Source organism: Cyprinus carpio, chromosome B2 (genome assembly GCF_018340385.1).
Source record: "Cyprinus carpio isolate SPL01 chromosome B2, ASM1834038v1, whole genome shotgun sequence".
Classification (NCBI taxonomy): domain Eukaryota; kingdom Metazoa; phylum Chordata; class Actinopteri; order Cypriniformes; family Cyprinidae; genus Cyprinus; species Cyprinus carpio.
The window spans coordinates 31,384,776-31,408,439 of record NC_056598.1 but is presented as its reverse complement, the minus strand read 5'-3'; the positions used below and the strand labels follow the sequence as shown (position 1 = coordinate 31,408,439).

Genomic DNA, 23,664 nt, shown 5'->3' with positions numbered 1-23,664 from the left:
AGTCAAACCAGAGCATAAAAATAACATGTTGGCAGTGAATTGAGAAAATATATCAGCCATATGTATGTGTGTGTGTATATATATATGACATTGGACCACAGAACCAGTCTTAAGTGTCAATTTGTCGAAATTGAGATTTATACACCATATGAAAGCTGAATAAATAAGCAAATCAGCAATCAGCGTAGCGCCATTTTGGCAGTTCTGAGCAGTACGCAGGCGCCGGCTGACACAGAAGACCGTACGCCGCCTGCGTACTGCTCAGAACTGCCAAAATGGCGCTACGCTGATTTGGAGAGACTCACTGATGGCAGATGGAGTATTCTGACGATGTCTTTCATACTTTTCTTCGTGTACAAAAAGTATTCTCGTCACTTCATAACGTTATGGTTGAGTCACTGATGGCAGATGGAGTATTCTGACGATGTCTTTCATACTTTCCTGGACCTTGACACTGTTATTTATTTGGCAAGTCTATGGACAGTCTCAAGCCTCCCTGTTATTTCATCCAAAATATCTTAAATTGTGTTCTGAAGACGAACAAAAACTTTTAACGGGTTTGGAATCAGACATAAGGGTAAGTGATTAATGACAAAATTTTCATTTTAGGGTGGAGTATCCCTTTAAGACTGCTTTTGTGGTCCAGGGTCACATACACATACTTTTTTTCTGGCCATGAAATTGGCTGTGATTGTTTAATTACAAAACAGACAGAACAAACTAAAGAAATATATAAAGAAATATCACTATTAAAATGTAAAGTATTTCATAATCATTTTAATTTATATAATAATTATAACAATACTACTACTTGCTGTTGCAACTAATAATAATATTATTTATTTAGATCAAAGGTTTGTTTGTTTGTTTATTTATTTATTTATTCAAACTATAACAATTATTTCAATAAAGAAATATCACTGCAATACTATTGAACTATAAAGTATTTCATAATAACTCATTTGTATTTTTGAGATCTAGCTGCTTTAAAAGACATCCAAAGTATATGTTATATATTTCAAATGCAATTTGATTTGATATAAGCAACAAATCATGAACAGCAGGAACTCTGGAGTATTTTGAATCAAATGCATGAGTACAGACTCATAAACACAAACCGATACTCACAATCCAATAACTTTCCATAACGCTTCTCTCGTCCATCCTATCCTAATCCCACTTAGCAGAATCACAGGGGCCACAAAGAACCTCGAAGAAGCTCTGAAGAGACAGAAACACACAGAGAGACGGAGACGCGTCAGAGTCCAGCAGAAACCACATCAGTCCAGCACCACATCTGCTCCAGTCCTGTAACTAAGGAGAAGGGTTAGGATGAAGCGTCAAAGCAGCTCAAACACACAAAAACTCCTCTCAGATCTCACCCGTCTGTCCATCCGCCGTCTCATCTGAGAATCAAAAACCTCGCCAGGAAAATTGCTGCTCATTATTAACACAGCCATATCGAGGAGAAACATTTACTGCAATATTTTTCCTTATTTTCATTAAAAGATCTGCACATTCTTAAATAAAGAATACGTGATGAATTATTGAAAAGCACAGCTGAGGTGTGAGCTGTAATTTAACAATAACACTCATTACATTCAGTCTGATCTCTGCTTCAGCTTCTCAAGAAATCTCATGCTTTTACTGAAAACAAAACAAAAATACTGATCAAAAATGCATTTTTTTGCAACTCAAGCTGATCTGAGCGAACACACGCACACACACATACTCATTTACTCACTTACTCACACACATACACTTCCTCACTCACTCACTCTCACTCACACAGACACACTCACGCATGCACACAGTCATTCACGCGCACACACATACACTCATGCACTCACTCAAACACACACACTCACTCACGCATGCATGCACACACTCACTCACTCACTCTCACTCACACACACACACACACACACACACACACTCACTCTCACACACACATACACTCACTCACACACAGACTCACGCATGCACACACTCACTCACTCACTCTCACTCACACACACACACACACACACACACACACACACACACACACACACACACACACGCACACACTCCCTCATGCACTCAGTCACGCACGCACGCACGCACTCACTCATCCATTCATTCAGTGTCTATGTAGTATTATTTATTTTTATTAATTAGTTCATAGGTTTAGTTTGGGTTCCTTTTTTGAGTAATTTCTGATCATGATCAAGCATCAACATGAAGCTTTTCTGTACATTTGTGTGCTCATACTGTGTTTTACTGAGTAGAAACGTGCAGAAATCATCTATAAATCTAGTTGTCTTTCTCCCTCTCTGACTTTTATATTCTCAGCACAGTAGAACGATCTCCTAATGAGACAAGCTTCTCTGTTCTCCCTCTTAAGAATCAAAAGGTTGTTAATGTATTGGAGAAGAAGAGCAGATGAATGGCGACACTCCCTTTGACCATGTGACTCCTCAGAGACCAATGATTCATCTGCTTTCCATCATTAATTCATGCCGGAAAACTTCACTAATGATCGATCACATCTAACCCACATTATCTGCATGACTGGCACTTTACAACTTAAATATCATGTTTCATGTTTTTTAATTTCATTTGTTCAATTTATGAAAAATATTAGAAAATTCTAAATCTAAAACAATAAATAAAGGACTATGTGGTGATCTGGACCATGAAAACTGAGTAAAAAATATTTTTAAAAATCCTTATCTCTGATCCAGTAAATCATGTATGATTGGAAAAATTTTGCAGACTGACTGGTTAAAAACAACAGGAGCCGTGAAGAACACTGAGCTCTTAAAACTCTTTAGAAACTAAAAATGCCTTGAAAGCAAACTGTCTTGAATGCAAGCTGTCTCTGTTTTGGATGATGGGAGTCTCAGAGTCAAACGGCTGGTTCAGACGCTCAATAACCATCAGTAATCATCGCTGTTTGACTGTTGACTGGTGATTTTAGCAAAATGAAAGATGAAGGGCCTCAAAAACTCTCAGAAAACATAAAGACACGAGAAAATAAATACAAAAAAAAAAACACACACACACACATCTTCATCAATCATACTACACATAATGCTGGACGCAAGTCACAAATCACAGAAATCACAATCTACATAATCATCATCATAATCAACATAATCATAATCATCATCATAATCAATATCATCATCATCATCTGCGTCTCTCAGTTACAAAGGAACCAAATGAAGTGTGATCTTACCTCATTGATCTGCTCCACAGAGAACCAACAGAACCAGAAGAGAGAGACACAGTGTATAAGTCAACAATAACACAATCCACACACACACACACACACACACACACACACACACACACACACACACACACACACACACACACACACACTTCATTATATGAACCCTGAAGGCTTCACAAAGGCCAGTCGTGTTTGTGTCACTGTGTGTCTGACATCTTCATCTATAATAGAGTAGACAGAACCTCACTGATCATGGAGAGGAGAACAGGAGCACAGCAGAGAGAGGAGATGATGGAGAACCACGGGAGAGGAGAGAGGAGACGTGACAGGAGTGAATGATGACGATGATGATGATGAAGATCAGCGCTTCTCAACCTCTCTGACTCAAAGCTCCCCGTCCAACACAATAAGATCCCAACTCTAGGATTTCCTCTTTAATTATGAGTTCTTAATTTAATTTAATTTAATTTAATTTAATTTAATTTAATTTAATTTAATTTAAATTTAATTTAATTTAATTTAAACCATGATTTTGTGATTTTAGATTTTTCAAGAACTGTACATTCTTAAAAACAGTTATTAAGAGGGACAATGTGCTTTTGTGTGTTTAATAAACTTAGAATATTATTTTATATTATTTTTATTTAATTTTATGTTTTATTTTTTCTTGCATTTTATTTAATTTTATTTTTAACTATGATTCACTTTGTGATTCCAAAACTGTAAATTCTTAAACAAAAACAATAATAAAATAATAAATAAAACTGATAATTTATATTCATTTTAAAGCATAATTTATCATTTAAAGCATTTTTTAAAGTTAAATTATTTTATTGTTATTTTTTTTTTTATTTTAAACATGATTAATATTGTGAGTCCAGGTGTTCCAAACAAAAAACAAAACAATAAAACAAACAACCAAAAAAACCTGATTTTGTATTTAAGTATTACCTCAAGATCGGTACATTCTTGAAGAAAAACAGATATTGAGTGTCAATAAATAAATAAATAAACCATGACTCATTTTGTGATACCAAAAGTTTCAAGATCGGTACATTCTTGAAGAAAAACAGATATTGAGTGTCAATAAATAAATAAATAAATAAATAAATAAGATAAAATCACTAAAAAAAACTGCTGGTGTGTGTGTGTGTGTGTCCCTGGCTGAGAAGCACTGATCTAGTGTTAATCACGCTGAATTACTGCTGGTGTGTGTGTGTGTGTGTGCGTGTGTTTGTGTGCGTGCGTTTATGTGTGTGCAAGTGTAACCATATTTTGGGGACAAATTTGAACCTAGAAGTGAATCAAATTGAGTATGTCCTCAACTGTAAAAATGGTATAAAATAAATATATAAATAAATAAATTTTATGGTATAGAATATTTGTGTGAGAATTTGTTTACAGTATAGCAGAAGTCTAATGAATTCAGAAAACATGCAGTAAACCTGTGTGTGTGTGTGTGATGATTGTGCAGCAACAGCTGATGTGAACACACTCTCACACTAATAAACTATCTGACTTAAAACAAAGAGAAACACGCTCATCATCATCATGATAAATGACACTATGAACAATGAACAGTGTTGGGGGTAATGCATTTTAAGTAACGCGAGTTAAGTAATCAGATTACTTTTTTTTTACTAGTTTTTAAGTAACTAGTAAAGTAATGCATTACTTTTTAATTCAGAAGGAAATATCTGAATTACTTTTTCAAATAATTAACTCCAGTTACTTTGTTTCCATGTCTTGAGTGACAGCTCTGGTGTTGCCATGTGACAGAAATCAAGGAGTAAGTGCAGAGTGTTGTGTGTGAACATGAATCTTACTGTAGTTCTAGACTAATAAGAAAAGTGTTTACTCATCTCACCTGCACAAAAACAGATTCAGTGTTCCTCAAAATCAATAAAAACAGTCAAACGCAAACTCACAATATTATACAAACCTGCAATAATTAAAATATATTAAATAAGACAAATATAATTTATGTATTTAATTCCATTTTATTAACCAATGTCTTTGCTGCTGATCTTCGATGATCCAATTCAACCATACTAATAAGCAAAAATGACACATTTGTGTTTAAATTTTGTGTTATTTGCTGAAGTGTTGAACTTTCTTCTCCCTGCGTTTATTATTCATGTGATTTGTTTGAGCAGCCTGGCCCTCTACTGTACAACATCGAATTTACCAAATTACCTTCAGCCTGAGGCAAAAAAAAATTTATACATTTCAATTTTGGTGGTGAAAGGGCTTTTACGTTTTGTAAAGAAAAAAAAAATGTTATATTAAAAAACAAAACAAGCAAGTCCTGCCCAGATTTAAAAAGTAACTCAAAAGTAACGTAAAGCATTACTTTCCATAAAAAGTAACTAAGTAATGTAATTAGTTACTTTTTTAGGGAGTAACACAATAGTGTAACGCATTACTTTTAAAAGTGACTTTCCCCAACACTGCTGTGGATGATGGGATCGATGAGTTCTTACCTCGTACTCCTCTTTGAAGCCGTAGCCCTCGGCGCATTTCATCTGCGTGATGTGTTGCAGAAGGTCGGCCACGCGGATGGCGGGATGAAGCTGGCCCGTGTGGTACGGCACGTCCACGGCCTCACGCTTGCGCAGCGAGTGTGTGTGCGATGAGTGGGTGTGTGTGTGCGACTGCACCAGGCTGCTGGTGTCACTGGTCAGGGTTTGAGTCTCGTCTGCAACACAGGACAGAAAACACTCGCAATGACTTCAGGAAGAATGCAGTGGTCAAACACATCACGCTTACGCTTCCTTTTACAGTGACTTCCTAATGGCCCTAAAGAATTTAAATGAAAATAAATCAAAAACATAAACCAAAATTCACTAAAAATTTAAATGCGTCATCATTTATTCACATTCACACCATTCCAAACCTGTATGCTGTGATTTCAAAATGTGAAATAATGTTAATGATATAATTATGTATAAGTTAGATTGATATAAGTTTTATAATAATATAATACAATATAATCTATATATATATAATATTATGATATAATAAGTATCTATATATATATATATATATATATAATACGAGTTCCATTTGCAAAATACTAATAACTCAGTTTTAAAAAATACAACTAAAACCTGAATAAAATTGATAAAAACTGGAGTTAATCTTGTTTTGATTAAATATATACAACAACTTTAACTACACAAAAACATGAACTCAAAATGGAGTTATCTGTTTTTTGCAAATAAACACGTATATTACAATACAAAACTTTTAAAATAAAACTAATTCACATAACCTTGTTATAAATGTAAATAATAAAATATAATTTATTCTGTTAATCTTTTAAAATAAAACTAAATCACATAACCTTGTTTAAAAATAAATAAATAAACTCTGAAAAACATCCTAAGCTGGTCTTTAAACTGGATGTAGGTGGTTTAACCTGGACTTCCAATCTGGCTGGCTATAAAGTGGTCAAAACCTCTCTAAAACCAGCTTGTTAAACAAGCCAAGACCAGCCAACCAGATAACAATGGTTTTAGCCATTTTTTTCAGCAGGGATATGATACTCTATGTAAGAGAGTGACTGACATTTAAGCTGTCATTCACGGAAAATGCAGAAACATAACAGAAAAGTAACACCTTACAGGTTAATAACAACATAACAACAAAAAAAAAAAAAAAATAACACACACTTCCTGAACAACTCTTTCTTAATGAATAAATAAAACAAAATCAATGCAGAAAAAAATAAAAAAAAAAGTAATAAATATCACCGTTCTAGAAAAAAAGCATTAACTTGCATACATTTCCAGACTATAAATCTGAACACTGGATACATCCAGGATGAAAATTCTTGTTTGATTTTGTTGATATATTATAGTTTAAGGTTTTTACTGAAGTAATTGTGGATTTAATCTTTTTATCATTCCATAAATTAGAAAATACTGTCAACAGAGAATGATTCATTTTCACTATGTTTTTAGGAATAAAATGTTGTATTAATCAGTGTGAATGATATATCAACAAACCCCTCAGTAAAACCCTACAGAATATAGATAGGAATAAAACTGTAAGTTTTGGTGTGTGTAAGTGCTGCCGAAGAGGAGATAAAAACTCAGCACCTTTAAATATATGCATTTTTACCACGTTTTTAGGAGTAAAATGTTGTATTAATCAGCGTGAATGATATATGAACAAATCTCTCAGTAAAAATCTTCAGAATATAGATAGGAATAAACCTCTAAGTTTCGGTGTTTGCAAGTGCTACTAAAATGGAGAAAAAACTGACCACATTTAAAAATGTGCATTTTTACCACGTTTATAGGAGTAAAATGTTGTATAAATCAGTGTGAATTATGTATGAACAATCCCCTCAGTAAAAACCTCCACAACATAGATAGGAATAAACCTCTAAGTTTCGGTGTTTGCAAGTGTTACTAAAATGGAGAAAAATCGTTTTAAAGATATAAGATATAAAGATAGATGAAGTGCAATAAAATTTGTATTTTGGATGTTTTCTTTCCACTAGTCTGAACGAAGACATGTTTTTCCAAAGTTGACCAGTGCAATGTTCCTCCTGTAAGTGTCTTTGCCTTAATTGTCTGTATTTGTCCAGATAATCAATCAGTGTAAAAGAAAGCGCTGTATTAATTGGCGATGGATGATCATGACACGACGTTGCAGGAAGGGTGGATGAGTGGATGTGGAGGGAGGGATCGATTGACTGCCCCGCTCGTTCATTCCTTCGTGAAAATTCATGTGATGCTTCCTCTATAACTTCAAAGAAACACAGCCTATGTGCCTGTTTTGCCCTGATCTGAGATCTGCCATGAGGCCTGGGTGCTGTCAATCAACAGCAAAGCATGAGTGGATGAGAGATGACGGATGTTTAGAACCACACAGGCCAAAGCACAACAAGCCAAAGCAAAGACAGCACAAACACAATGCATTGGCACATGGGAGGAGGTGGATGATGATGATGATGATGTGGTGGACGAGTGATGCTGTAACGCGCCAATGGAGGGAGAGGGACGTGACTCTAGTGAAACACACAACCTCTGTCACGCTGATGAACTTACCATTAATGGGGACTTTTTAAGCAGATACATTAGAGGTTAAACGAGAGACAGAGAGAGAGCGAGAGACAGCCAGAGAGAAGAGAGAGAGAGAGAGAAGACAGGGTTTAAGCAAGAATTACACAAGAGAACTAGCAGAGCTCTGATCAGTCGCAGGGTGATCAGGGATCCGGGTGTTATGGGACTCAAATCACAATGAAGGAGAAAAATGAGTTTCAAAACAAAAGAAGAAATGTAAATAAAATTGATGAACATTGCAATCGCTTCATGGAGATCTACAGAGCAGCGGCGAGGTCAAAGGTCACGTGGGGGCCAATCAGACCCATTATCTGTTAAAATTCTATGACCTCATTCTCAAAAAGGATCTAAGAAAATACGGCTTCAATGAGGATAAACATCATCTGTGCTGAACTCAATGTGTTTTGTGCAGCTTAAAGACAATACATGCATTTCATTAGAATTTAAAATGTAAAAAAAAATAATAATAATAATAATAATAAAATAACTACCAACATAATACAATTGTTGTAACAAACTGCAAAAACAGAAAAATAGAAATATAATAAAAGCAATTTATAAATGTAAAATTATAATTAAAAATAAAATAAAAAAGTTATATTTAAATAAAAATAGAGAATAATTATTTAGAATAATAAATATTACAATTGTAAAAATATAAAATAGAAATATATAAACTATAAACAAAAATTATAATAAACAAACAAACAAATATTTAATAATAAAAATAGATAGAGAAACAAATGCATTAGATTATTACAATTATAGCAAATTAATACATCTTATAAAAGAAAAAAACTTCAAAATAATGAATAAAAATCATAAAACACAAATATAATAAATACATTATAAATTAAAATGTAAATAATAATAATAATAAATAGTGAAATAAGTTATAAATTTAAATTATAATAAGTTATAAAATAAAAACTAAAAAACAAAAAATATAATAAAAAATATAAAAAAAATATTAAAAAAAATATAAAAAAATAAAAAAAAAAAAAAAAATAAAAATAAAAAGCAGCACTTGATTTGAAGAATTTTGCACAATAAATACTTGATGTCCAGTGTGAAATCTACATCCTAAGGCGTAAACGGTTGAGAAGTGCTGAAGCAGCAGCTGAGCTGATTGTGCTTCTGCTCGTGATGAACATCAGCATCATCTTCACTGCTCCATAAACCCTCATGTGCCGGAGGTGAAGTTTTTCTGTTTCCCCCCCGCTTTATTGTGTAAAGTAAACCTGTTCCCGCTCGAGCGATCGTTTACATGTGCCGTTAGCCAAGAGTCATTCATATTTAATACGCCACTCTGAGCTCCTATTTTTCATCACATTATGTTTCAATTAAATTCTCAGGCCTTGCGAGGGCCGACTCTGGGGTACAGAGTGCTTTAGATAAATAGGGTGTTGAGGTACAAAACAAAATTAAACAAAACATTTTATCATATAATAAAATAAACAAACAATAAAGCAATAAACAACCACAAAATAAGAAAAAGAAAAACAAGTAGGTCAGAAAGAGCTGCTAAAGGCATAAGAAACATTTGAGAGAATAGCAGAGAAGCAAAGAAACACTGGAGTGGATGTAGAGAACGAGACAGAAACGCTGATCCAGCCGTCCTCCTCCAAAAACTACAAAAAACATCCCGAGGGGAAAAAACGACACTGGCAGAACCGTCTCCACATTTACACAGTAAAGCTTAGGCTCGTGAACCGCATCAACCGAACCTGCAGAACCGCAGAGCGATGCATTTACATCTACATTCATGCATTTGCCAGGCGCTTTTATTGCATTTAACATTTCATCAGTTCTTCAGTTCTAATGCAACAACATCCTCATCATCATCATCAGCTAAATAAACCCTAAAACTTTTAAACGTACACTCCTCATCAGTATCTTGGTGTTCACAAAAAAAGATTTTTTGATTTTTTATTTTTATAAATTTAGAATTTTAACAATTACATTATTATTAAACAACATTTATTATTAAATTATTAATTTATTATTTGAATACATAGATTTATTATAATGATAATTAGTATTATAATAATTATAATTATTAATATACAATTTTAATAAATGTATTAACAAATTAACAATTAATTTAATACATATTTTAATAACATAATAATATATACATTTTAAATGATGTTTAACATATAATTAAAATTATATAAAATAATTGAAATAATAATATTAATTGTATTATAATGACAACAACAACAAAAATAAATTAAATTAAATAATTATTCATTTAATTAAACATTGATAATTGATTATTATACACAACAATTTACTATTATAATTTATCAATAAATTATTATTATAAATATAACTAATAATATAGTAGTAAGAGTAGTAATAATAATACACTTAAATTTATTTAATCTTCTAGTTTTGTTTTGTTTTAATCGATTTTTGGATGATTTTTTGGAGTTCTCTGACTTCAAACGTGTGATTTTCCTGAATTCAAGGCATCGATTCAGTAACATCTCCGCTCATGTGTGTTGAATGTGCAGCTACAGCATCATCCATCCACTCCTCCACATCCAGTCCACATTTCTGTGCATGCAAATGAGATGTCAGACAGGAAGTGACATCACGGATGGGATGGAGTGAAGGCGGAAGCCAAAGGAAGAGAAGCAACAGATGGAAGGACAGGTGTGCTGATGAGAAGCTGCAAAACAACCCAAATCAAACGAGCATGACGTGGAGAAACACAGACGCGGCTCACCTAAGATCGCTGTGGGGACGAAGGGGTCTGGAGGAGAAACACACAGAAAGAAGAGAAACACACACACACACACACACACACACACACACACACACACACACACACACACACACACACACACACACACCACACACACACACACACACACACACACACACACACACACACACACACATTAGTCTGTCTGAATCATCAGCTGTCTGCTTTAATACAGCAGATCTCAATCATCTGACTTTAAGTTCCTCTACTGTCCAGCACAACTTTCAAAGTCAAATAAGGCAAGTTATTCCTTTCAGTATTTCTGCTACAATCATCATACACCTACTTGTTTTTAATCATTTTTATAAACAAACAGAAACAATAGATATTAAGAGGAAAGCATAAAAAAGAGATTTGATTGTAGTGTTGTAATAGATTTGTAATTTGAATTTGATGTATTGTTTAGTATCTTAAAATAAATGTAATACTGTAATTTCTGACTCCACTGACAGATATTTGTTCATGTTTTTTAACTCATTAACTAATGAGTCGGATCGTGATTCTGCCGCACAGAGGAAGAGCTCAGAGTGAATGAGTCGGAGCGTGTTTCTGCCGCATGCACACGCGTGTGGAGTGTGTGTCACCTGGGTAATACGTGTTGGGGATGCTGCTGCTCAGCGTGTTGGTCTTCACCGTCAGAGAACACGGAGAAGATCCGGCCACACAGAAAAACACCATTACACTCACACAAACATTTCTGTCAACTGAAATAAAGCTGAAAACTATTTAAAAATTATTATATTTAAAATATAATTTAAAATTAAAATATTTATATTAAATGTATTGAGTGTGTGTTTGTGAGTGTGTGTGTGTGTGTGTGTGTTTATGTGTGTGAGTGAGTCTGTCTGTGTGTGTGTGTGTGTGTGTGTGTGTGTGTGTGTGATTGAGTGTGTGTTTGTGAGTGTGTGTGTGTGTGGTGTTGTGAGTGAGTGTGTGAGTGTGTGTGTGTGTGTGTGTGGTTGTGTGTGATTGAGTGTGTGTTTGTGAGTGTGTGTGTGTGTGTGAGAGAGTGTGTAAGTGAGTGTGTGTGTGTGTGTGTGTGTGTGTGTGTGAGTGTGTCTGTGAGTGTGTGTGTGTGTGTGTATGTCTGTGATTGAGTGAGTGAGTGTGTGTGTGTGTGTGTGTGTGTGTGTGTTTATGTGTGTGAGTGAGTCTGTGTGTGTGTGTGTGTGTGTGTGTGTGTGTGTGTGTGTAATGTGTGTGGGAGCAAGTTGTTTGTGAGTGTGTGTGTGTGTGTGTGAGTGAGTGTGTGAGTGTGTGTGTGTGAGTGTGTGTGATTGAGTGTGTGTTTGTGAGTGTGTGTGTGTGTGTTTGTGTGTGAGACCCACAGCGTCCGTTGAGGTTGTGTGTGTCCATGAATGACAGCGCTTCATCACAGTTGGTCCCCTGCTCCGTGTAGCTCTTGTCCATTGAGTTCACCATCACCGTCATCTCCTGTCTCGTGCTGCTCAGAGTCTCCTTGCGCTTCTTCGCCAGCTTTCTGCAAATCACAAAATCAAAGATAAAGATACTGTAACAGCATTAGTGACATGATTGAAAGTTCTGACAGGAAATACACACGTCTCACAGTCAGAATGACACAAACACACACACGCACGCACACACACACACACACACACACACACACACACACACACACACACACACACACACACGCGCACACACACACACACACACACACACACACACACACACAGTATGCAGTATGAACACTGTTTGGGAAAGTACTCAGCTTTATCACATCTATTTTCATTATTATTTCAAAGTTTTAGTAATTTTTTTTTGTATATTTTTAATTATCATTATATTACTATTACAATCATTATTCATTCTTTTTTAGTTATTATATAATCAATTATAAATCATATACTTATTTTATTAATCTTTTGAATTAGTTTTAATTTTTCTATTTTAAAATAAATATTAAGAAAAAAAATTATTAATAATATCATCATTAACAACTTTTTTTATTAATATTATGTTTTTAATTATTAATATTTTAGTTCTGGTGGTAGTTATTTTAGTACATCAAGTTAAACTAATTGAAAATGAGATGTTGCTTTGGGAACTTTTGGGAACGAGTTAATTTGTAAAAACTGATAACTGATAACTCTGTTTTTAACAATTCTCAAAAATCATGTTTTTTCACTGTGCATTCCAATTAATCTCAATCAAACTGCAGCTGGGTTATTTCGAGTAGGTTAAAAAATAACTAAAGATTACAGCTAACTAACACAATAAAAACATGATTACATAATAAAAAACATGATTTTTGTATATTAAAAAAACTGAGTTACCTGTTTTTGCAAATAAACTCTGGTTGCTTTGGGAACAACAAGCTTAAGTAAAACATTTTCATATTTTGCTTCTTTTTTTTTTTTTTTTTTTTTTAGTAAACATTTATTTTAAGTTACATTATTATTATTATTATTTTTTTTTAATCAAATTTATCTTTGTAATATTTGACACTGAAATAAAATAAATTATTTCCACAAGTAACTGACAATAATGTATAGTTTCATACTGCATTTATGCATTTAAACAGTATTTAAAGTTGTGCATGTATGAACACAGTCATAAATGAGGAACAGGGTGAGAGGTTATTTCAACAAATGTATTTTAGTGAGGAAAGAGCAGTTCTGAGAAAGCACTCAGACTAATCAGGGCCTCATTAAGATGGCAAAGTCACCCTCCCAATTAAAGCCCAATATCATTTTAATCAATGTCCCACCAAGAGCCTCAAGAAACACCGGTTCTCCGTGATTACAGCCGAGATCTGAGAATAAAGCGCTGTAATGGAGTTCAGCTTTAATTCAGTTAACCTGCCTTCATCTGCTAACGATCTGCAAATGCAAATGAGGCCAAATTACTCAACCAATCCGTGGGAGGGAAATTAGCGTGTGCTTCCTCGCCTGAGGCTCGACTTCCCAAAGCAGATCCGCAAGTAATTTCCAATGAGATCTTGGAAACGGAGCCAAACCACAAAGTAAGGAGATGCAGCAAGTTTCTACAAACTACAAACTCCATTAAAGCCAAACTGAGCTCATGAACATCAGCAGAAGACATGAGTGATGAGCAGAGCGAACGGGTTACGCCGCCATGAGATTATCCACACTAAACAACAGGAGCTCCTCCACAGGAACATCAACCATCAGCTCGGAGTCAAAACTCAATCTCCATCTGGCAGAAAGATTTAGATTCCATTCCCACACTCAGAAATCACTGGTAAATTTCTCAAATCACTACAAAGAGTCTACGTTGTAAAGTAATGTAGAAAGACTGATATAGAACACTCTAAAAAATGCTGGGTTATTCTTTTCTACTGTGTTGAGGTTGTTGGGTCATATGTTGGGTTGTCTTTTTCCACAACAGGCCTCATTCATGAAACTTGCCATAACTTCTGAGTAATTTGCACATAAAACAGACATTCCCAAAGAGAAAACTCTCCTCCGGATTCACAAATGCTTTGTTAACTTCTGATTTGATAGTTAAACATGTGTATGTTCATGAATTCCAATCATTCGTAAATAGTGCGCTCGTGCTCGCTCATTCACAATTAGCATAATCCCCGCTTATGAATTACAGCTACGCAAACTGCGTGTCCAGAAACGCAGGGGAATATTCTGCTCTACTCTCTCATGTTTGGCTCCAGTATATTACATAAATGCAAAAAAGACTAATAGTCAATATATTTAACAATAACTACGCAATAACGTGTGTCTATCAAAGAGTTTGGAAAATACGAACATTTTCATGAATTCGAAGTTTACGTCAGAATGGCTTTACAAACGATTTACACAAAAATGTGTTCTGCTGGTGTTTTATGAATGAGGCCCATTGTTGAGTAATTTTTGTGTTACCCAGCCGCTGGGTTAGTGGCTCAATCTCACTGACTGCTAACTACGCCGACGTCCTACGTCATTATCAATTTTTCGTTTATGCCAAAAATCATTAGGATATTAAGTAAAGATTATGGTTCATGAAAATATTTTGTAAATTTCCTACCGTAAATATATCAAAACTTAATTTTTGATTAGTAATATGCATTGATAAGAACTTAATTTGAACAACTTTAAAGATGATTTTCTCAATATTTAGATTTTTTTTTGCTCCCTCAGATTCCAGATTTTCAAATAGTTGTATCTCAGACAAATATTGTCCTCCTAACAAACCATACATCAATGGAGAGATTATTTATTCAGCTTCAGATGATGTATAAATCTCAATTTCAAAAGGACCTTTATGACTGGTTTTGTGGTCCAGGGTCACAAATGTTAAATATAGATATTTTTTACATACATAAATGCATCGATTTACCTCCAGGAGCCGTGTGAGGCATGTTTAATTATGGATGGATGAGCTTTATTGGACTTCTTTTATACGGTTAAAAAATAACACCCATTCACTGCCATTATAAAGCTTGGAAAAGCCAGGAGGTTTTTAAATATAACTCAGATTGGATTCATCTGAAAAAAGAAAGTCATATACACCTGGGATGGCTTGAGCGTGAGTAAATCATGGGGTAATTTTCATTTTGGGGTAAACTATCCCTTTAGTGACATGAGTAGGTCAAAATGTGTATTTGAGTAGGAACACAAAGAAAGGGGGAGCAATCAAAGTTCTTTTGCATCTTTTTGCACTTGAATGTTTAAATTGACGAGGTCTATGTGTTCGTTCAAGCACAAGAAGTTGTGAAAGAGAACTCAATTCAGGGTTCGCTTAGTTGAGTTCTTCTTGTGCTTGAATGCTTTAAAATCTCTTAAATGTTAAAATTGGCAATACTTAAAAACACGTGCAAATAATAAGCTTTCATGACGACCGTCAGCTGTCCTGAGCATCTTTCGTTCTCGATGGCCCTGGTATGTAATATTGTAAACTATGCTGTATTCATCCAAATAAATTCAATTGGTCTTATATTTTTGTACGTGGAGGTTCGTTCTTTTTAATAAATGTTCATCTTTTGTTTATTGCTGTTAATTCTAGTAATTCTGTGTTTGATATCTAATTTCCAAACCATTTTAAGCCAGCAATATTGTAATTATTAAACAATAGTTGAGTTAAATAACCCAGCATGTGTTCTGTCTAATATTTACCTAATGCTGGGTTGCTGAAATAACCCAACAAAGGTTGTTTTTATCCCAGCATTTTTAGTGTATTTTTTAACAGTGTATATGAACTTCAGCTTTATATTTTAAGGCTTTACAAATATGAAGTCAAATTCAATTTCCATTTCAAACACACACACGCACATGCACATGTACAAACATGCACAGACACACACACACACACACACACACACACACACACACACACACACACACACACACACTGTCCTAATTGATTGCATCCAGCAGAGAAAAGATCGCACACTACGGATAAAACTGCACGGCATGCTGGGAATTGTGTTTTCACACACGAGCGTGGCTGTTGTAGGCGTTTAATGCAAGCGTCTTCATTAGAACCACTCGGACACAGGGAACAATGGGGAATTGTGGGATGCGTGCTGCGCCGCTGGTCTGGGATCAGTACATGAGCGAGAGCCAACAGAGACTAAAGACACGACACAACACTAAACTACAATTAAACCAGAGAAAAACACTAAATCAGTCACATCATGTCAAACAATCCCACACTTTATTACAGCAAATCCAGAAAGATTAAGACTAGACTAGAGATTTAGAGGAGCTACAGATTTAACCTCAACATGAACCTATTAACTCATAACCATTAGTCATCCCACTCACCCTAATCACACTAGCCAATAAAAAAATTACTTTTATTAAACTAAACAACATATCATCACATCAAAAGGGGGGGGGGTCCCTTTCGAAAGCTTCAGTCGATGCTGCGCTGCTCAGCGCATTGGGAAACGTCTTGTTCGTGACCAGCTGTGAATAATGTGTGTAACACGTCGATAGAATTGACCCGGTGGTAATATAGCCTCGGTTGATGACGTCATCGGAGCGCGTCCGCAACACGGGGCTATAAATAGATAAGCCACAGGTCTTTTGTCTTCAGATCATTCTGTGCATGTGTGCGTCAGGAAGATTCTTTTTGTCTACTACAGATCTTCGTACGATGACCCAACGAAACAGTAAGTGTTGTGTTCCTCCATGCTCTCGTCCTATGTATGAGCTGGATACGCATGATTACTGTTTTGTTTGTTTGGGGGAAGAGCACGCGGGTTCTGGCTTTAGAGACGGGCGAGTGCGAGCATTGTGAACTGTTCTCAGTGAAGATGCTTCGTGCTCGTCTGAACCATTTTCAGACCGCACCCACCTTTTCGTCGGAGGGCTCTCGTGCGGGTCTGCGTGACGAGCGAGCGACGGGCCCGTCCCTTTCGCTTGCAGTGTCACCAGATCCACGCATCCTCTCTCGTGATCTCGAAGCGCGCTCCGGTGCTTCTTCGATTCACGAGGAGGATGATATATCTCTTGAGTCTTCGGGCGATGAGCAGGCCTCTGAACGCTCCTCTCGCGAGAGGAAATCGGTCGAGGAGCTGCTCGAGGTGGTTACTCGCGCGGTGGACAGGCTGCAGCTTGACTGGCCACGCGACCAAGAGACCCCCAAAACGTAGTAAGCTGGAGGATAGGTTTCTGTCGGGTGGTAGGAGAGAGAGACCGCAACATCAGTCTCTCCCCTGTTTTCGAGGACCTCCATGATGAACTGTCGAAGTCATGGAGCAAACCATATACTTCCCGCATTTTTGTGCCCTCGACGTTGACTTTTTCAACTATCGTGGATGCAAAATCGCGGGGATATTCGGAGATGCCTCGGGTTGAAGAGTCGCTTGCGAGCTATCTCTCACCTGAATCTGCATCTTCGGTGAAGAAACCTACTCTCCCCACTAAACCTTGTAGAATTACATCATCGCTAGTGGGTAAAGCTTATCAAGCTGCAGGTCAGGCTGGTGCTGCGCTGCACACTATGGCGGGTGTTACAGGCATACCAGGCTGACCTATTGAAGGACTTGAGTGTGGGCAGTACAATCGACGAGGAAGCATTCGCTGAGCTTCGTCGGGCCACAGATTTGTCTCTCCGGGCGACCAAGCAGACGGCTCGTGCCATTGGCCGGTCGATGTCAGCTTTGGTCAGCACGGAGAGGCATCTGTGGCTTAATTTGACGGGCATTAAAGAGAAGGAACGTGTGTTTCTTTTAGACTCCCCTATCTCTCCATCTGGCCTGTTTGGCGATTCAGTTAATTCGGTCGTCGACAGGTTTAGGGAAGTAAAGAAACATGAAGAAGCGTTCGTTCAGTTTCTTCCTCGCCGCACTCAAGGGGAGGGGCCATCAACCACCCAGCCTCGCCCCGGTCCTTCAAAAACCAGGGAGGTTAAAAAGCAGAGCGTGACAGACCGTGCTCCCCCTCGTAGGGATTGGGGACAGGTTCGCCGTGCTCAGCAACCTCCCAAGCCAGACCTCAGGACTTTTATTAATAGGAAGAAGAAGTCCTGACGCCATGGCACCCGTGCTGGTGGGGGTAGTCCCTCACGGGGTGGGGCGCGCTCGAGAGCTTTTGGCCCCGCCCCCGTTACCCTCACAAAACCCCCTCCATCCCCGCCGCTTCTGGTGTCTCGGGGGGCGGGGGTTTCCAGCGAGATTTTAAATGTTCCAGTGCTTCCTGCCATCATTCTGGACACGGAACATCTAACATCCCCTCAAAAGGAAGTATTGAAATTGGTACCACTCTCAGAGAGTCTGGCAGCGTGGAAACTTCTGCCAGGCGTTTCTGCATGGGTATTGAGCACAGTACGGGTAGGATACAGGATCCAATTTATTAGTCATCCTCCACGTTTCAACGGCGTGGGTTTCCACTTCCGTGAAACCGGAGCTGATGCAGGTACTGTCTCAAGAGCTACAAACTCTTCTGGGCAAAGAGGCCATAGAACATGTTCCTCTTCCACAGAGAGAGTCGGGCTATTACAGCAGATACTTCCTAGTTCCCAAAAAGGGTGGGGGAGTGCGTCCAATCTTGGATCTTCGAGGCTTAAACCATACAATCAGAGCACTCAAGTTCAAGATGTTAACCGTCAAGACGGTCGTGTCACAAATTCAGCATCGCGATTGGTTTATCACGATCGATCTGAAGGACGCATATTTTCATATAGAAATTTTGCCACAACACAGGAAATTCCTGAGGTTCGCTTTCGAGGGCGAAGCATACCAGTTTCGGGTTCTTCCATTTGGCCTAGCCTTATCACCCCGCACCTACACAAAATGCATGGATGCAGCGCTGGCTCCATTACGACTCCAGGGCATCCGCATTTTGAATTATATCGACGATTGGCTGATACTAGCGCAATCGCGAGAGATGGCGCTACAACACAGGGACATCGTGGTAGCTCATCTAGTTTCTCTGGGGTTGAGACTCAACACCGAGAAGAGTGTTCTCTGTCCGACTCAGAGAACGACTTATCTCGGGATCGTTTGGGATTCGATCACGATGCGGGCACAACTGTCTCCCGCTCGGATCGAGACCATTCAGCAGACCATGAGCAAGGTCAGGCTAGGCCAGGATCGCACTGTTCGTCAGTATCAAAAGATGCTAGGTTTCATGGCTTCAGCATCCACGGTGATTCCTTTGGGGCTGTTGCACATGAGACCGTTTCAGTTGTGGCTAAAAGCCAGAGGATTTCATCCGAGAGCCAATCCTCAAAGGCGAATAAAAGTGACGCGCCGCGGGCTTCGTACACTATCTCTGTGGATCAGACCCCGGTTCCTTGCCTTGGGTCCCACTCTAGGGGCACCGTGTCGTCGCAGACTGCTAACGACAGATGCCTCCCTGTTGGGCTGGGGAGCAGTTTTGGATGGCCACCCAGCTCAAGGGGAATGGGGGGGGGGTCGTCAGCTCGATTGGCACATCAATTGCCTCGAGCTGATGGCCGTATTTCTGGCTCTGAAATATTTCCTCCATCATTTGAGAGACTGTCATGTTCTAGTACGGGTGGACAACACAGCAACAGTCTCATATATAAATCACCAGGGGGGTCTGCGCTCACACAATCTGAACAAGATAGCGAGGCAGATTTTTCTTTGGGCCCAGGACAAGCTCCTGTCACTCAGGGCAGTTTACATTCCGGGGCGTTTGAATGTGGGAGCGGATTTACTGTCCAGACAGACACTTCCGACAGGGGAATGGAAACTCCACCCAGAGGTAGTGGAACAGATTTGGGAAAAATTTTACGAAGCAGAGGTGGACCTCTTCGCCTCCCTTCAGACAGCGCAATGTCCCCTCTACTTCTCTCTGAGTCACCCAGCCCCCCTGGGTCTGGATGCGATGGCACACACATGGCCCAGAATGCGCCTGTATGCATTTCCTCCAGTTTATCTGCTCCCGGGAGTCCTAGCCAGAGTTCGCCAACAAGGGTCTTGCCTCTTGCTGATAGCGCCACGTTGGCCAAACAGGGTATTGTTCTCGGAGATAATATCTCTCCTCGACGCCTCGCCTTGGGCGATTCCGGAGAGGAGGGACCTTCTGTCTCAGGCAGGGGGTACGATATTCCATCCCAGGCCCGACCTGTGGAATCTTCATGTTTGGCCCCTGAAGGGTACCAGCTGAGGAACACAGGGCTGTCGCCGGGTGTTATTGATACCATCCTTAGTGCTAGGGCTTCCTCCACCAGACGGAGTTATGCCAGTAAATGGGGTGTCTTTGACAGGTGGTGTGTGGTACACAATGTAGATCCGGTCAACTGCCATATTGCTTCAGTTCTGGACTTCATGCAAGAGAAGTTGTCAACAGGCACATGCCCTGCTACTCTTAAGGTTTATGTGGCCGCTCTTTCGGCTTGCCACGCCTTGATTGACGGGGTGCCACTCGGGAGACACCCTCTGCTCTCTCGCTTTCTTCGTGGGGCCAGACGACTGAGGCCTACAGTAAAGACCAAGATGCCTTCTTGGGACTTAGCTATAGTTCTCGAGGGTCTGGTTGAAACCCCCTTTGAACCTTTAGAGTCAGCGTCTGATAGACTTCTTACTCTAAAAAAATGGTTTTTTCTCATGGCAATAACTTCTTTGAAGAGGATTGGGGATATGCAGGCTCTGTCTATCTCACCATCATGCTTAGACTTTGCCCCAGGGAGCGTGAAAGTGATTCTGCATCCTCATCCTGATTACCTGCCTAAGGTTCCGTTTTCGGCTGTACATCCGGTCATTCTAGAGGCCTTCTGTCCTCCGCCGTTCGCAACGCCGGAGCAGGAGAAATCTTATAGACTATGTCCAGTCCGTGCTCTTCAGACTTACGTCCACCGCACTAGCCAGTGGCGTAAGTCGGAGCAACTGTTCGTCTGTTATGGTGGTGGTAACAGAGGAGCAGCTGCCACCAGGCAGACCATGTCTCACTGGGTCAGGGATGCTATTGCTTTGGCTTATGAGGCGCGCGGTCAAGCTTCGCCTATAGGTCTTAGAGCTCACTCCACAAGGGGGGTCGCCTCCTCTAGTGCTTTAGCAAGGGGTGCCCCCTTACAACGGGTTTGTGATGCGGCAGGTTGGTCCTCTCCGCACACATTCATAAGATTTTATAGTTTGGATGTCCATGCTACTCTGGGCTCTCATGTCCTTGAGTCAACATCACAAGCTAATGTCTGAGGCCTTCTCGTGGTTTGGTAGCACACCTGCACAACCTTAGGGGTCCAGACATTTCCAACACGGCGGCGTGGGTATTCTCGTTCCCAATGCGCTGAGCAGCGCAGCATCGACTGAAGCTTTCGAAAGGGAACGTTCCGGGTACTTAGCTGTAACCTTATTCTCTGAGAAAGCGGAACGAGATGCTGCGCCGCATTGCCGCACTGAAATATGTCCCAGGACTGCTCTTCAGACAAAAATGTCCTGTTGATGCACCTGTGGCTTATCTATTTATAGCCCCGTGTTGCGGACGCGCTCCGATGACGTCATCAACCGAGGCTATATTACCACCGGGTCAATTCTATCGACGTGTTACACACATTATTCACAGCTGGTCACGAACAAGACGTTTCCCAATGCGCTGAGCAGCGCAGCATCTCGTTCAGCTTTCTCATATAAAAATATAAAACATAAGTAAACATTAACAATCTCATGCTCCTGATGCTCATGAGGCTAGCCAATAATGACTTTTTTTTTATTAATCTATATAGCATTTGTGCACATTTAGAAACAATAGCTACAACATGCTACAGCTGTAACTTAAGTCTATAGGGAAAATCTATTCCCTAAAAGATCATCAATTATAAATTCCACAAGTTAGACAAAAATGACCACCATAAATTTTAGTGCAGTTGCAAGATTACTCTCCTGTTTTCATCATCTATTATCAAAATTACCAATGAAAATTGAAAATATATTTGGAAAAAAATAAAATTAAAATAAAATTGATTCAATAAAAAAAACTTAAAAAGTTATAATGGCAGTTACTTAAAATAAGTTTAGGTTGAAGAACTAAAATTATTACTAAAAATTAAATAAAAAATAAATGAAGGATAAAAATAAAAACTAAAACAAAACCTCATAAAAATGACAAACTAAAACTGGAATTAAAATGAAAATAGAAACTCATGGCTGCATTCAATCTCACAAAAGAGCTAAATTGTTTATTTTCTGTAGTGCAGTATTTTTGAATGGTACTAGTAATTTTTTAATAAATGGCTCTGGTCTGAACAAAATGTAGTTCTCGATTCCCACCAATATAAACAAACAAACCACTCAGCATGACAAACAAACAAACAAACAAACAAACAAACAAACAAACAAACAAACAAACAAACAAACAAACAGCACAGATCAAGCATTCATTAAACCAACATCATGAGGATGATGCACTTCATTCGACTTCATGCAGCGAACACCAACCATGCAGGAAAACTGGAGCCAAACGCCGGAAGCATGTGACGACTGTGATTAACAACGATGATGATGATGATTTATGAGATGAAGGGTAATTCCAGGTCGGGGAAAAGCTTGTTTCCCTTCCCTGAGCTGGGCAACGGAAAGACAAGGAGAAGTTTCCTTGGGAAAGTGCTTCTTCTAATAATCTACAAGCTACAAAGCTCAATCACATCGACTGTAAATGAATCATCAGTTATCAAATCAAGGCTCTGACATTCACAGACAGATGATGGAGAATCACATCGATTAGCAATATCAGCTGGAGATCGTAACAATTACAGATAACGCTCTGGGACTGAAATGCAGGGCTGGAGGTTAACTCTGGAGCCCTGGAGTCACCGGAGCGGAGCGTCATGCAGGTCGAGCATAGCATGGCACTAACAGTGTACAAAGGTGTTTTACTTACAGGTAGTAAGTGTAGGACTGATAGGTTCTCCTGCCCAGTGGAGTGGTGGAGGGGTTTAAGCAGTGGAGGGGGATGAAGATGGAAGGAAAGAAAAAGTAAAAAATATTAATGTTACGAAACGATAGAAAATGAACAGAAGCAGACATGGTGGCATTCGTGAGAGAGAGAGAGAGATGAACCCATGTGACTCAGCTGACCAACCAGAGCGTCATATGACTTACATACAGTACACTCAAACCAAAAATCATTCAGACAGCAGATTTCATTTTGGATATTTTTTTACTAGTGGGTGCAGGACACTATAGTTCATAGTTCATAGTAAACTGT

General features: G+C 38.5%; 1 protein-coding gene across 1 annotated transcript in view; it reads right to left on the bottom strand.

Moving 5' to 3' along the window:
• The window catches only part of LOC109103661 (receptor-type tyrosine-protein phosphatase mu-like), a 203,259-nt gene that overhangs the window by 42,622 nt on the left and 136,973 nt on the right, over positions 1–23,664 (bottom strand). Inside the window, exons 16-23 of the mRNA XM_042719198.1 lie at positions 23,338–23,367; positions 12,397–12,548; positions 11,653–11,727; positions 11,030–11,056; positions 8,281–8,292; positions 5,704–5,918; positions 3,224–3,232; positions 1,181–1,221 (exon numbers count right to left, since the gene is read on the bottom strand). Of these exons, the coding sequence (XP_042575132.1) occupies positions 1,181–1,221; positions 3,224–3,232; positions 5,704–5,918; positions 8,281–8,292; positions 11,030–11,056; positions 11,653–11,727; positions 12,397–12,548; positions 23,338–23,367 (561 nt within the window). The remainder of the gene's footprint in view (positions 1–1,180; positions 1,222–3,223; positions 3,233–5,703; positions 5,919–8,280; positions 8,293–11,029; positions 11,057–11,652; positions 11,728–12,396; positions 12,549–23,337; positions 23,368–23,664) is intronic.